The sequence below is a fragment of the Pelodiscus sinensis genome, chromosome 9, assembly GCF_052426305.1.
Source record: "Pelodiscus sinensis isolate ZL-2025 chromosome 9, ASM5242630v1, whole genome shotgun sequence".
NCBI classification, from domain to species: domain Eukaryota; kingdom Metazoa; phylum Chordata; order Testudines; family Trionychidae; genus Pelodiscus; species Pelodiscus sinensis.
The window spans coordinates 20991835-21007059 of NC_143060.1; the positions used below are offsets into that span (position 1 = coordinate 20991835).

Consider the following 15225-nt stretch of genomic DNA (forward strand, 5'->3'; position numbering starts at 1 on the left):
TAAGTGTAAGAAGGATTTTAAAAAGTAGAAATGCCTTCCATGAGACATAATTATATCAATATATTCTCCTGCCTCCAGGATCAGGATGACTCATTGCTCACCTGAAGAGTTCACTGTGAGCGTTAAGGCTGATGATAAAGTTTTATTTAGCTATATTTAGGTCCTAACTTGTGACAATTTAGCTGTCTGGTTATCCTAATGCCACATTTAATTTCACTGGTGGCTTTGCTGTGTTTCAGTGATGGGTATCTAAAGTGTAATTGGACTTTTGGACCTTTGGTTGAAAGGTCAATCAAATATTATATAAATGCTATTGATTGTATTTATTAATGATGCTTCCTCTCATGTTCACTATAACAACTTGGTAAAGAAATGTTCTTATCATAGGCATAATATACAAATTTTAATAGATATAGAAGCATACCTAAAGCAAATGCAAAAGTAAAGGCCTGCTGAGGTACCCACTCCATTTATATTAGTTTTTAAACTCATGTTGGGATAATATTAAACAATCAGGTCTCCTAATTTCTAATCTTTGCAAACTGAAGGGAAAGATAGTTAGGCCCAACATTTAATGTTAGACATCACCCTAAGGATTGTATTCTGCCACAGATGTGCAAGTAATTCATATCCAGAATAATACTTGTTTGTATTAACTGGAGTTATCTGTGCAATCTGTCTGCATTAGTTCTCTCTCTAGTGCCTAGTACCTTGTGTGGTATCTAAAAAATCTAATGGGTCCATTGCCACCGAGGTCTGGCACTTCTGCTATAATACCACAGCTCCTTGTCAACTAAACTAAAGGTGAATCTTCATATTGGCTGTGTCTACACTGTACCGCAGTGTTTCCCAATTTTATTTGGCCACGGAACCCCTAGAGTTGCCTTAATAAAATAAAAATTAAAAAAGGTCCCTGCTGCGTTTCGTTGAGCAAAAAAAAAAAAGCCCTCGCCATGGCTCTGTCTCTTTAACAGGGGGGGGGGGAGTGCCAGCTCTTTGCAGGACCCTTGCTTTCACTTCGCGGATCCCCAGGGTTCCCTGAGCACCAATTGGGAAACACTGCTGTACCGCATTGAAACCATGGGAGGGAGATGTGAATCTCATGAACTAAAAGGTTAGCATGAGCATCTCTCTTCAGAGAGGACAATATTAACATTCTTCAGATTGTGCCAGCAGCTACCATGTGGGTCAGTTTCAGTAACGTTTTGGTGTGTGCTGTAGCTTGCACCTCTGTAGTCCCTGTAGTCATCTTCCCTGTGGGTCAGCCACTAGCAAACTATGTAGTAAGACACTTAATCAATGCTGGCAGCAGTGTGGTGTGCTGTATGCATGCACATTAGTTAGCCCTTTAATCCCTCAAGAAGCACTGAGATGCTAACACCTCAGGACCTCTTTATCTTTTAAACCCATGTACAGTTTATTCCTTATATTCCTCATGCTAATATTTGTATTATCCTGCAGCAAAAAAGCCCCAGATGATCCTTCAGCTCTGGCCCCACTGTTTGGCCCACCACTGGAGACAGCATTTGCGGAACAAAAATTGGAAGGTATGAAAATCAACGGAGGGGTGTGTTGCTTGCTTATTTGTTTACTAGCCTGGCCATTTAAGAAAACACAAATGTTAGTTTGAAATAAGCCTTTTACAGTGAATTCTGTAATAAAATCAAATGTGCAACAAATACACTTGATGATTCCCCCTGCCGTTTAGACATTGCACCCTGAGTAACTCTTATCCTGGCACAGTTTACAGATCATAAATTGATAATAAACATTTTAACTAGTACTTCCAATGCATGCAAAGTAATTACTCGCTCATGAAATAAAATCTCTTTAATGATCATTTTTGTAAGTATCTTACATTTCTGATACAAACCAAGGCATAATCACAGCTCATAGGAGATATCCTCTGCTCCTGGCATAGGCCCTTCAATCCAATATAAACAGAACCACAAAGGATTTCCTGGAGTATCTCTCTGTTGAATATAAACCCAGAGGATACAATGTTCTGGTATTTTCCTTTGTGAATGTGATTTTTCTGTATTAGGCAGATAGACTAGGGTTTTGAAACCCTTTTAAGAGGAGCATCAGCTCAAGCCAGACACTGAGTCTGGGAGAAGCATGAGCCAATCCAAGTATTGATGGAATATTTGTATCTTCTGTCTGGTAAAAATTGGCATTCATTATTAATTAGTGATTTATCTAATTGAAATTAAATCCTTTGTATTCCTTTGGTGCCTGTGATTTATTTCTGTGTTCTTAGCTCCTTTAGATCAGACTGAGATATGGGGTTTGGTCCAGCCAGAGAATTCAAATCTAGAGTCTCCAAAGCTACCAAGACCTTTTCCAACTGGAAGTAAGTTAAGTGTGGATTATCAGTCTGAAAAAAGCAGATGTTTCATTTTTATTATTTGGTCTACTCTATACTAAGAAATTATCTCTAACAATGTAATCATGTAGCCAGTTAATTTATTTTTACTGGACTGACTTTATTGACAACCTACTAGAATGGAAAAAGGAGACATCTAGTTTAATAATGTATTTAGATGGATGGCTTTCAGAATGAAGGAGGAGACAATGCACTTCATCTCTGTAACATATCTAAACTTTCAGGGCTAAATTTGAGTCTTACTTATCTAGAGAGAGAGAGAGAGAGAAAGAGAGAGAGAGAGATCTAGGAACAAATACAGCATGTGAAGAATATTAGACTGTCTGCTTGCTTTATCTCCAAGAAAGATTCCATTATTCTAAGCTTGATTTACAGTTATATCTCCAGAAGAAATCACAGAAATGTAGGACTAGAGGAGACCTTGAGAGGTCCCCTACTCCAGCCTTCTACACTGAGATAGGACCAAATATACCTAGATATTCCAAATGTTTGTCTAACTTGTTCTTTAAAATCTCCAGTCATGGGGATACCTCCTGAAAACTTATTCCAATACTTACTTGTCCTCAATAGTTTGAAAAATTCTTTCTGTTATCAAACCTAAATCTCCTTCAGGTTAAGCCTATTGCTTTTGTACTACCTTCAGTGAACATAGAAAATGATTGATCACCCTCGTCTTTATAATATCTCTTAATGATTTAAAGATTATTTGCAGAACTGTGCTTACCCTGATGCAGAATATGCAGCTGTGCAGGGGACCTGAAAATTTGGGGCACCACTAGGTCTTAATGTCTACCTGTCTGCTTCCTCCTATCCCTGTTCTGTAGCTCTACTACCTCCAGAGAAGATCTAGTCAATTTAAAAGAAAAAAAGGTGTGGCTGTCTATTAGCAGAACACTGAATCTGTGAAAGAACCATTCAAGTGATAATGAAGCCATTTAACAGGAATTTCCCAACCCCAACTATCTATGTTTCAGAGAGGTAACCCTGTTAGTCTGATTCAGCAAAAACACAAAGTCTGGGTACCACCAGACTCCTTGTTTTTTTCCCAGGTATATAGTGTCAGTTTCTGGATTTACTGTGTTAGTCTACAGGACCTTAGTTTAAAATTTGCTTTAAAAATAATTTATTAGTGTGTTGGATAGGGGCACCAGTTTAACACTATTTCATAGGGCCCCATAAATCTTGAAGATGGCCCGCAGTCTTCTGCCCAGTTTTTCTTAACTGTCCTCATAGGTCTGATTTGCTAAACCTTTTATCATTTTTGTTGCTGTCCTCTGGGCTCTCTGATTTTTTCGCCACATCTTTTTTAAAGTGTGGCACACAGAACTGGACAATGTATTCCAGCTGAGGCTTCGCCAGTGATGAATAGAACAGGACAATTACTACTTATCTTGTATAGCTTTCTTTGATAAGATAACGAGCCTTGTGGATAAGGGAGAAGCGGTGGATGTCATATACCTAGACTTTAGTAAGGCATTTGATACAGTCTCGCATGATATTCTTATTGATAAACTAGGCAAATATAACGTAGATAGGGCCACGATAAGGTGGGTGCATAATTGGCTGGATAACCGTAGTCAGAGAGTTGTTGTTAACGGTTCTAAATCCTGCTGGAAAGGGATAACAAGTGGAGTTCCTCAAGGGTCTGTTTTGGGACCCGTACTGTTCAATATCTTCATCAATGATGTAGATATTGGGATAGAGAGTACGCTTATTAAGTTTGCAGATGATACCAAACTGGGTGGGGTTGCGACTTCTTTGGAGGATAGGGACATAATTCAAAATGACCTTAGCAAGTTAGAGAAATGGTCAGAGGTAAACAGGATGAGGTTTAATAAAGAGAAATGCAAAGTGCTCCACTTAGGAAGGAACAATCAGTTCCATACATACAAGATGGGAAGCGACTGTCTAGGAAGGAGTATGGCGGAAAGGGATCTAGGGGTCATAGTGGACCACAAGTTTAATATGAGTCAACAGTGTGATGCTGTTGCAAAAAAAGCAAATATGATTCTAGGTTGTATCAACAGGTGTGTTGTAAGCAAAACTCGTGAAGTCATTCTGCCGCTCTACTCTGCACTAGTTAGGCCTCAGCTGGAGTACTGTGTCCAGTTCTGGGCGCCAAATTTCAAGAAAGATGTGGAGAAATTGGAAAGGGTACAGAGAAGAGCGACAAGAATGATTAAAGGTCTAGAGAACATGACCTATGAAGCCAGGCTTCATGAACTGGGCTTGTTTAGTTTGGAAAAAAGAAGATTAAGGGGGGACATGATAGCGGTTTTCAAATATCTAAAAGGGTGTCACAAGGAGGAAGGAGAAAATTTGTTCCTCTTGGTTTCTGAGGACAGGACAAGGAGTAATGGGCTTAAAGTGCAGCAGGGGAGGTTTAGATTGGACATTAGGAAAAAATTCCTAACTGTCAGGGTGGTCAAATATTGGAATAAATTGCCAAGGGAGGTGGTGGAATCTCCCTCTCTGGAGATATTTAAGAACAGGTTAGATAGACATCTGTCAGGGATGGTGTAGGTGGAGCTTGGTCCTGCCTTGAGGGCGGGGGGCTGGACTCGATGACCTCTTGAGGTCCCTTCCAGTCCTATTATTCTATGATTCTATGATTCTAAGAGTTCTTGCACAAAAAGGTGTGTGTGGATGCTCAGCAGCAGTTTCTTGCGCTAAAAGAGCCTATCAGAAAAAGCATAGGCATTCTGTGAATGGCCATCAGAACTTTCTTCCACAAGAATGTCCATGCAATCTGGATGCTCTCTTGCACAAAAGCACATCACTTTTGCAATGCGCTTTTGAGGTGTGGATGCACTTTTGTGCAAGAAGTTTTTGCAGAAGATCACTTCTGCAAAAAGCTTCTTGTGCAAAAACCCTGCAGTGTAGAGAATTCCTCAGGGAGTTTGGGTCTAGGGGTGCTCAGGGCTAGGACAGGAGCTTGGGGTGCAGGAGGGTGTACATGACTGGGATAGGGGTTCAGAATGCAGGTTCCAGGTGGACACTGCTTACCACAAGTGGCTCCTGCATGGTGGTGCAGCGGGGCTAAGGCAGGCTCACCCCTGCCCTGGCCTTTCCACTCTCAAAAGCAGCCAGCAAACTCCCTCCATCCAGTTACCCTGTTGTGACCCCCACCTTCATTCTGTGAAGATAAAATACAGGGTGGGAGAGAGAAACAGCTCAAAGGCAAAGGGGAGGAGATGAGCAGCAGTGTGAGAACGGGCAGCTGAAGTGTTGTACTTGATATCCTCCTGACCAAACCAGTCAAGATCATCTGTCAGAGGCTCCAAGATCTACCAGTAGTTCCCAATCTACTGGTTGGTGACCACTGCACTAGGTGCTAGGTGGTACTTTAGAACTACATTCATAGGTAATGTTAGAAATTTTATTTTGAAATGCTAATTTTAAAAATGGAACATGATTTGAGATTATGTTTTACAGAAAAATATATCTGAGACTGACTAACCATTTAGTGAGTTCCCCAAATAGTGGTGAGATACAGTAATTGCCCTATAATCATCATTTAATTATGCAAGACTTTTAAAATCTACCATGTTAAAAAGCAGTCATAGACATTATCTCTGTGTCACATTGCTGAATCTTGGGACAAGTGTGCAATTAATCTTTACCAGCTCTGTATCTTTGATGGCATAAAAAAGGGACACTCTGAACAGTGGGAACCTACAAAAAATTGAACACACAGTTTCTTATTAACTTAATGTAGCTCTTGAATTTATTTTTTCCTCTGACCTGTTTTTCAGCACCTCCACCACTTCCACCAAAAAACATTCCTGCTACACCACCTAGGACGGGTTCTCCATTAACAGTTGGAATAGGTAAGACTGAGGCATAATGTTTATTTGCTCATGACAGAAGACTGCATAAACATATATTGTGCATAACTGAGCATGATCTTGTAACTACTGACTCCAGAAACCCAAATGACTTCTGTGTAACTTCTTTATGTGTAAATGCTTACAAAATCAGGTTCATTCTGAGGAAATCTGCACAATGGCCATGTATTTGAACATATTTGTATATGTTTAACTCACATGCATTTTATTTTTCCTTTGTATTTCAGATGTTTTAGCATCCATTGTGTTCAAAATTATACCATCTAAGTCCTACATACAGAGCCCTGGGTTTTTGAATGATTTTGTCACCTTTATTGTCTATTGGTTTATTTTCTCTAATACTGAGCCATTATAGTAAAGAAATGTGGCACTAGTTCTAAAGTTATACCTGAAATTGTTATAGTAGCTCTGTAAATTGGACTTTAACTTTAATTTAAAATGATTTAAAGGTTTAATTCTTATGAAATATGGATACAAAACTAACATCCTTTTTCTCAGAGCAAATTGATGTCTGATCCTGTTATTCTTGCACCCCAAACTCCTGTTGCTTTTCAATGAGAGGCTTGGGTTCAAAGGCAGGATCTAATCTAGAATTAGTAAATCTCAGTGTTATCCATGCAGAGCTAACTATAATACCAATAAATATGTCTGGCGAATGAAATCTAGGCTACAGGGAATGCAAAAGGAATAAATGAGGTACCATATGTTGCTAGCAGAAACAAATTTATAATTAAAATCAGAACTATATGTTTGAATAAAGAAATGCCGTCATTGTTCTTTGAAACAGATGCATTGTATGGAAAACAATAGTGGCACTACACAACATGAACATAGAATTAAAACATTTAGCCACTTAGTTAAATAGAATCTCTGTCAATGAAAGTGCTCTGTTCATCAATATCTTTATTCACGCTAATGTATCTTCATAATTCCATTATTTATCTATGTAGTCAGATGGCAGTTGTCTAGCTGCATAAAATAGCATTCATCAACCAGAGCAAACAAAATACACAGCTGTGCGTGACTATATATTTGTTACTTTTGGCTTGCTGCATATTTCAGTATGTATATCAAGTGTGGTAATGTGGAAACATCTCCCTTTAAAATTGAATATATTTCAGTCCCTAAAATACAGTTCTCTAGACAGAAGATGGTTTTTCAAAAATCTAAGAATATGCAATAGATGTAGACGGATGTATACTGTAGGGTAAGTAGCCATTATGGTAGTGGTTATTCCTGGCCACTCTTAGGTTCAACCACCTTCTGCCACTGACTTTGTTACTTTGGACAGATTACTTTAACTGCTGTTGTTCAGTGTAACCCTTCAATAACTAGGTATAATGCAACCTCCCTGTCATGTGTTTAGGCTGGCTTAACTTTGAGATCTTCCCTAAAAGATGTTATACTGTGTAAGTGTCCAGTCTGATCATCCGTTTTCCACAGTAAGAAGGGAAGACAAAAAAATGAGTACTAGAGGACTATGTGGAATAATTTCCATTGGCTGCAATATAGCTGTGTTGATGAATTCTATTTCCATATTGGTTACAAGGCTAGATTTGTTCAAAAATAAATAACACATGATCTGTGATGATTCAGTTCACGATTAAAGTTAAAAGTGCTCCAAAATAGTGTTTGTGCATGTATAAATATCCAGGTTATCTCCGTGAATCTGAGGTTACTGTGCTATATGTGCATTTTTAATATTAGCAATAATTCACAATGTTAAATTATTTAGACAGTACCTAATGAATATTATTAGCCAATTATCTGTTACAGTAGGATGCAGATAAAATGTTAAGTAGTATACAAGAAAGATATATATGCTATCTAGTGCATGCTGTTTTCATACAATGTATATATTTCAATCCCATGTATGCTTTTGTACATTGGGCATATCTGTATTATGAAGGTATTTTCATGCACATGAACTATGTCCCCAGTAATGGGTAAGAAATCATGCTTTTTAAGTACCTCTGCTGGAATGTAGCTGACTTTGCAAGCCCCATATAAATGTAGAATATAGTGCAACTTCAGCTATACCAATCAATATAAAAGTTTAAAATAAACTACTTTGACCACAGGAAGTGACCAGACAGCAACAGAGGTCAAAAGTGACAAACTACCATCAATCAATGACTTGGACAGCATTTTTGGTCCAGTATTATCCCCCAGGTCTATTGCTGTTAACGCAGAAGATAAGTGGGTCAATTTTTCTGATCAGTCCCCGGAAAACATAACTGCTGAATTGACGTCAAGGGAAAAAGTGGTGTCCCCAACTGTGGCATCAGAAATCCCAGCTGAATCTCCAGCTGTTGAAACCTCTCGCAATGTTCCATCACCTCTCAATTTAGAAGAGGTTCAGAAGAAAATTTCTGAGCAAACCCACGTTAAAGATGATAACTTAGAATCAGCTGCATCTCCTAAAGATTTTGGGTTGGGACAGAGAGCTACACCACCTCCCCCTCCGCCACCTACCTACAGAACAGTGGTGTCATCACCTGGACCCAGCTCTAGCAGTGGCACAGGAAGCACCAGCGGTATGTTTTATAGCTTGAGTGTGCTTCAGTGTGCCCATGAATGCCTTTTTGCTGCAGTGTGAACACAACTTGCTCTTAGTTGGCTTTTAAGCATCAGTCATTCCCTTTTGTTTGATTGTACTGTGCCTCCAGTGGCGTATTCTTTTCATCTAATGCTCTTGTGGTCCAAGTCAAGCTTGTGCCCTAGATATCATGTTTACTTTTACCCTGTCATTGTTGAGTGTCTGACATTCAAGGGGGTATTGTGGCTCTGCAAATCAGACACCAAGATGTAAATCTAGACATCTTTTCACCAATTATTGCATTTATTGCCTTGAATAAGTGCATGTGCTCTCCAGTTTGAACTGCTTTACCAGATATCCACCTGTGAGACATAGCTGCCAACAGCCCAGTATTTGCACAGTGGCCAACCTGTCATAATGTCCTCCAGGGACTGCAAAATGAACACACATAGTAGAAAAACAGACAAACCTTTGCTAAGTTTTTAGAAAACAGAACTGTCACTTTTTAAGTAACACAGGAAATTCTTTGAATTTACTATCTGCTCACATGAGATACTGACAGCACGTGTGCTGCCAAGTCACCTTAAAGGCTAACAAAGCCAAATAAACAGAAGCCCTGCAGATGTAAGTTGTGATGCAATAAATTCTCTGCTGTCTCTGCTGCTTCATCATCCTGAGTATATCCTTGAGAGTCCTAGATAGTGCGAGGCTGAACTAGGCTTTGATAAATGACTTTTAAAGTAAACACTGCAGAGTAAAATGTGCCTTTGTTTGAAGTTTGCTGGTTGATTGGCTTTACCAGTTTAATTCTAAATTGATATGCATTCCTTAGATCAAATTAACTTCTTCCAGGTTGGTTTGCCGACTGTCTTTCATGTCATTCTCAAAAGGGGTACAGTTGACCACTTTATTTTTAATGAATAAAGACTTGTCTACATAGGGAAATTTACTGGCAAAGCAGTACTGGTATAATTATACTGCTGTAAATATACTGGTACCTGTCTCCATATTGATATAACATCATACTCTAAACCAGCAGTTCCCAACCTTTTCCAGATGGGGACCCATTTTGACAATTCAGGAAGACTTGGTGACCTACGGCAATTCAAAAAAATGTGTGAATGGCTCCTTAAGAGCCACCTGGGGAGACACCTGGCGACCCTTTTGAAATATAATAGCGACCCATATTTGGGTCCCGATCCATAGGTTGGAAAACCCTGCTCTAAACCAACAAAAAGCACACTTTTCTTGGAATAAGAATGTCCATGTGGGAAGTAAAAGCAATATAACTATAGAGTATAATTAGACAGGTATAGATCGGCTGATCAACTTCCCCATGTAGACCAGCCCTAAGCAAGTCAGAAGTTATTGGTATGTGGAGAAAAAGAATCCTGTTTTACACTTGGCACTGAAGCTAGTGTAGAACATGTTCTTTTGAAATTGTTTGCATTAGTACATTTCCCACTTAAAACTAATTTTTTTTATAACTTTTATTAGGTCAGGGTGTTAATTTTATGTATAGGTCTTTTGTGGTGCTCAGCATTATAGTGTTTGTGAGCATGTAAAGCTGGAGAGTTAGATTTTTGCCTCCTTTTGGCATTCTTATCTTCGTGAGGCAGAATGTAACTCTCAATGAAATCCCTAAGTTGGAGGAGCCAGTTTTCAAATGGGTTTTTAACTAAACCAAACATCTGTCCTAGAGGTGAACATTTCAGTGGTGGATTTTAATGTGTTGGGTTTGTAAAGTGCTCTGTATTGCAAGATACCGATTGCACTTCTTATCTGCTGGAGTTTGTGAAAGAGGGATGCTAGATCTTGGTGATATTTTTGTTTAGGACCAGCTGTTTCCCAAGTTCTGTACAATGCACACAAATACAGATGCTTCCTTCTTTGAAATGTTTGCCCTCTAAAAGTAGTCACACACAAGATGGAGCACCACTAGAAAATTCTCAGGTGGGGAGGTGTAAGAATTATAAACATCTTATAAGCACTGCAGAAAATTGGATTTGTACTAAGGATTTCCATGGGGGAGAGGGGAGAGTAGTGGCTTGGGGAACTGGGATAAAGAGTATGTTCCACACTTAGGCTATGTCTACACAGCAGAGCTATTTCAGGATATCTCTAGTATGCCAAAATAGCTATTCTGCGTCTTAAAAGCAAACCTGTTATATCGAAATATAATGGACCCGCTATTCCAATGTCTCTGAAAACCTCATTGCATGAGGGACAAGGGACATTTCGGAATAGCACCTTATTTTGAAATAATATCAAAATAAGTTAAGCATATTGTGTAGCTTATTTCGACAGAAGGGTGCTGTGTAGATACACCCTCAGAAAGGGAGCATGGAACACACTTTGCAGATGAGAATGAAAGAATCTTAAAACCATTGCCACTTAGCAGTTCCTAGTGATGCCCATACTACTATAGGGAAAAGGGGAATTCTGAACATGCTGTATATATGGCCATTACATAATATCTTCCTTAATTTTGCTGTGTTTTTGACAATCCGCCATCTTTTCCCTGATATTTGGTTGTTAGCACTCGTGTGAGTGACCATTGTCTTGTAGCATGTGATCAGTCAGCATGTGTCTGACCTCCTTCATAATGCTGATGTAGGAAGACACTCCACAAGAATATGGGATGTGAAGTGCTTTGTGTGACTTTTAAAGGGCAGCAGTTGGGAGGATATTTACCATTGCTGAAGGGCAAGTTTGATAGCTTGGGTTTATATAAGTCCCTTCTCTTCTCATTTCAGCCACATCCTTGTGTTCTCCTGACATGTTTTAAAATAAGTAGCTTTCCAAATTTGAACAGGCCTTGCTCCTTCTCCATTCCAAATTATTTGGTGATATTCCTTTGAGTCTTACCTGGTTTGCTATGCTCTGACTAACTGGACATTCAGGTTCCACTTGCTTTGGGATGTTCTCAGGTCACAGCTATCGCTAAATGTGTTGTCCTTCTATTCCTGGGGAGTCCCGGAAGCTGTGGGGTTTGAGAAAAACAGCAGGGATTGCTGGTTCTGCTCAGACACCAAAATAGAGGCTGGTTGGAGGCCATAAGAGGAAAAGATGGAGAAGTCCTTGTCTGAGCCATCTGTGTCTTAAATAGGATGGTGGAGGTAGTGGAGACTTGGCTTCCATTCCTTATTTGAGGTTAATGATTGGGTTGGTTTTTTTCATTCCAAATTCGTTGGCTAATCTCTATTTTTTAACCCTTTCAGTAGTTCATTGAGGAAACACACATACATACTCACACAAGTCTGATCTGCATATCTATTTTTTTAATGTTTTTGCTTATGCTATACTTTTAAATAGAGTAATGTTAGTTGGATATGTTCCAGAGCTGTAAAATAGTTTGATTGCAGAACATTTTTTAAAGGCAAAGAATTCTTTAGCTCTGCAGATGTAATTGGATTTTTGTAGTGGTGGGATTACATTTGGTTACATGTTGATTAGTGGAATTCTGCTGCATTCAGTTGGTGCAGAAAGTGATATAGAAACACAGTGGAGTTCAAAGGATCCTGAATGTTTCAGGAATAAAAATAATCCATTTTTAAAATTCTGATATCTAGAACATTAACAGTTGTTGCTTCTCTAACTACATAAAATATTCATGTGGATAAATCCAAGTTATATTCCTGTCCCCTTAAAATTCCTGCAATCCTGTTACTTTATTTCTATTGAATAACTTCATTCTTGTAAGGCAGTAATTTTTGTATGGGCTGAAGTGGAAAATTTTCAAATATGGGCACCTCAATTTAGTCTCCTAAATCCTATTTTAGGCTCCTAAATAGAAGCTTGATTTCCAAAGTGGAGAAACTGGTGTCCAGGATTTTAAACAATCAGAGCCTAACTTTTGATCCAAGATTTTAAGTAACACATGTGCAGATTTTTGTTTCTAGAAATTTCATTTTCAAATGTTTATGTTTTTAAACATGTTTTTATAACAAGTGTTATATTCTTAAGGCAAATGATTCTGTTTTAAAAGGAAAAATGGAAAACTAAGCACCCTATTCTACTGTATAGTTAGAAAATTAGACACTACAGTGCTAAACAGAAAGTTATTTCAAATATTCTGTAAAATTCATTAACAAATGAGTCTGCAAACAGTCCTGAAAGTCCCAATGTATGTATCCTTACTGATATCTTTTCTATTTAGAAGTTTCAGTAAATCTTAGTTTATGGGCTGAGGGAGTTTAAAAGATATTTTTGACAATATTGTATAAAATGTACTTTTTTACAATATCAGTTATTGCTGAACTTATCTTGGTATGTTCTATTTTCTTAGTTACATCAAAATAGTATGTCAAGTTTTCTGTTATGTCCCCCATCTCATTCCTTTTCATTAAGTTGCACCAAGTTGATTGTCATAGCAAGGTGACAGTCACCAATGATAAAATGAAACATTTGAGCTTTACAGTTATTAAAAAGTTGTGTTTTATGGTAACTATATTTTTAAACAATTTTACTATATGGATTATTTTGAGCTCCCCAGAGATCTTATAACATTTTGCCCTTTCCCCATTCCAGTCCTCATTCTTGTTTAATGATTAGATGCAATCTTACAATAATAAGCAAAGTTTGTCCCCATCACTATAAACCATTTTTGCCAAGGATTTTAGGGGGGTTGTTTTTGTTTTTTGTTTTTAAACCATTCAAGTATTCATTCAGAGTCAGTTACTTTAAATGTCATCATTGTTAACTTTAGCCTCTGTATCAGCTGCATAACCAGGTTTTGATAGAGTATCACTATAATTTTGTAATAAAAATGACAGAAAAACGAAAAAAATCCAAAGTGAAACTTGAATATATGATGTATTCAGCATCAGGAATTAAGCCCCATCTTACAAACCATTACTACTTTCCAAACCACACTTAAAATGAGAAAAAATAAGAGCAATTCAATCTCTCCAGTTCTAAAATAAAATAAATTCTTCCCAATCAGTAACGCCTGACCAGCATAATAGCAAATAATACTTGAGTAAAAAGCTGTTTCTTGGCATGGACCTTCCTCCCAAACCCTGCCTCCATGATTTACAGTACACAGTGCTGTGTTAAATGTTCGTTGACTGCTTAAAAAACAAAACAAAACCCTCTCTCTCCTGTCTTGCATTTATTGTCTTTCATGTATAACCATGAAGATGTCTGAATAACAACTGTCTCACACCAATGATAATGCTTGAGGAAAAAGCATTATCTGCACAGTACATATAAAAACAGTCTCTTGCTACAGGAAATATATTAATAAATTTCAATTACTAAACATTCTTTTTCCTTCATCCAAAAAACCTGTGAATATATAAACATCATGCAATTAAGCATTCAGAGGTAAAGAAGAAAGACTTGCATACAAATAAACAGAAGAGAAATCAGGGGCAAAGAGAAGAGATTGTAAAAGTTAAACTGAGGAATATTGTAGTTATCAGTAGCTGCCTCTCATAGTAACTCACTGCAATAAACAGAAGTACAAAGTAACCGCTTGCTCCTAAATTGTCAACATGTAATTTACGGATATGATACTGACGTTCAAGAAGGAAGATTTAAAATTTCTTATGCTTTAAATATAAATGTAAAAAATTTTAACAGGGAGCAAATTTTAGCTTCTGATTTTGTGTTCAGAAAAATTACACTTACAAAATGTACATTACTGTGTGCATGTGCAAATTTAGAGCTTGATATGAAACCAGCTCAAACCAGAACTTTCTTTCTGTAATTCCATAGCAAATAATTGACTTTTGGGTTTTACTGTGGCCTCTCTGGTAATTCTTGCACACTGCCACGTTCATAGATTGACTTGCAATATGGGAGCCGTGAATGTGAGTTGGAAGTTGGATTAGTGTTTGCTTGCTTGCTAGCACGCAATGCACTGTGGGGAGTTTGGTGTGGAGAGAGAAGTTTGAGTTTAATATTATATTAATTGCCTGTGTTTATTTCAGGTTCTTCATCTCCGGCTCGTCCAACGACTCCTCTGGCTGCCTGCAGCAGCACTACCCCACCACCTCCTCCACCTCGGCCCCCATCTCGGCCAAAACTGCCTCCAGGGAAGCCTGGGGTTGGTGATGTGGTATGTTCACCCTATTCACAACCACTAACAAGAGGGGGAACGGAAGATGAATCAGGAATTTTGTATTTCCAATCTGATAAAAAAAATTAGTAGAGTTGAGCAAGCTATAGCAAATAAATGAGTCTGCAACTGGATCTTAATCAATTTAATTTTCAATAAGTCATCATTAAACGTTACACATGGGAGAGTTTCTGTGAATAATTGTTGTTGTGCAGATGGCTTGCTAACAGGTCACAGTGAGTGTTCAGACTGAGCTGTTTGTTTGTTTTGATTGGACACAATCAATTGTGTCTGTTCTCTGATTTGATACACCTTAGCTCTTTGAATCAGGATTTTTGGTGTGAATACTTATGATTATGAATTAAAGATTCACTTTCCTAAAAGATTT

General features: G+C 38.1%; 1 protein-coding gene across 1 annotated transcript in view; it reads left to right on the forward strand.

Moving 5' to 3' along the window:
• Positions 1-15225, forward strand: part of SGIP1 (SH3GL interacting endocytic adaptor 1) — a 181468-nt gene that overhangs the window by 108566 nt on the left and 57677 nt on the right. The window contains exons 13-17 of the mRNA XM_089780458.1: positions 1462-1547; positions 2261-2353; positions 6142-6216; positions 8316-8771; positions 14710-14837. Coding sequence (XP_089636584.1) covers positions 1462-1547; positions 2261-2353; positions 6142-6216; positions 8316-8771; positions 14710-14837 — 838 coding nt within the window. The remainder of the gene's footprint in view (positions 1-1461; positions 1548-2260; positions 2354-6141; positions 6217-8315; positions 8772-14709; positions 14838-15225) is intronic.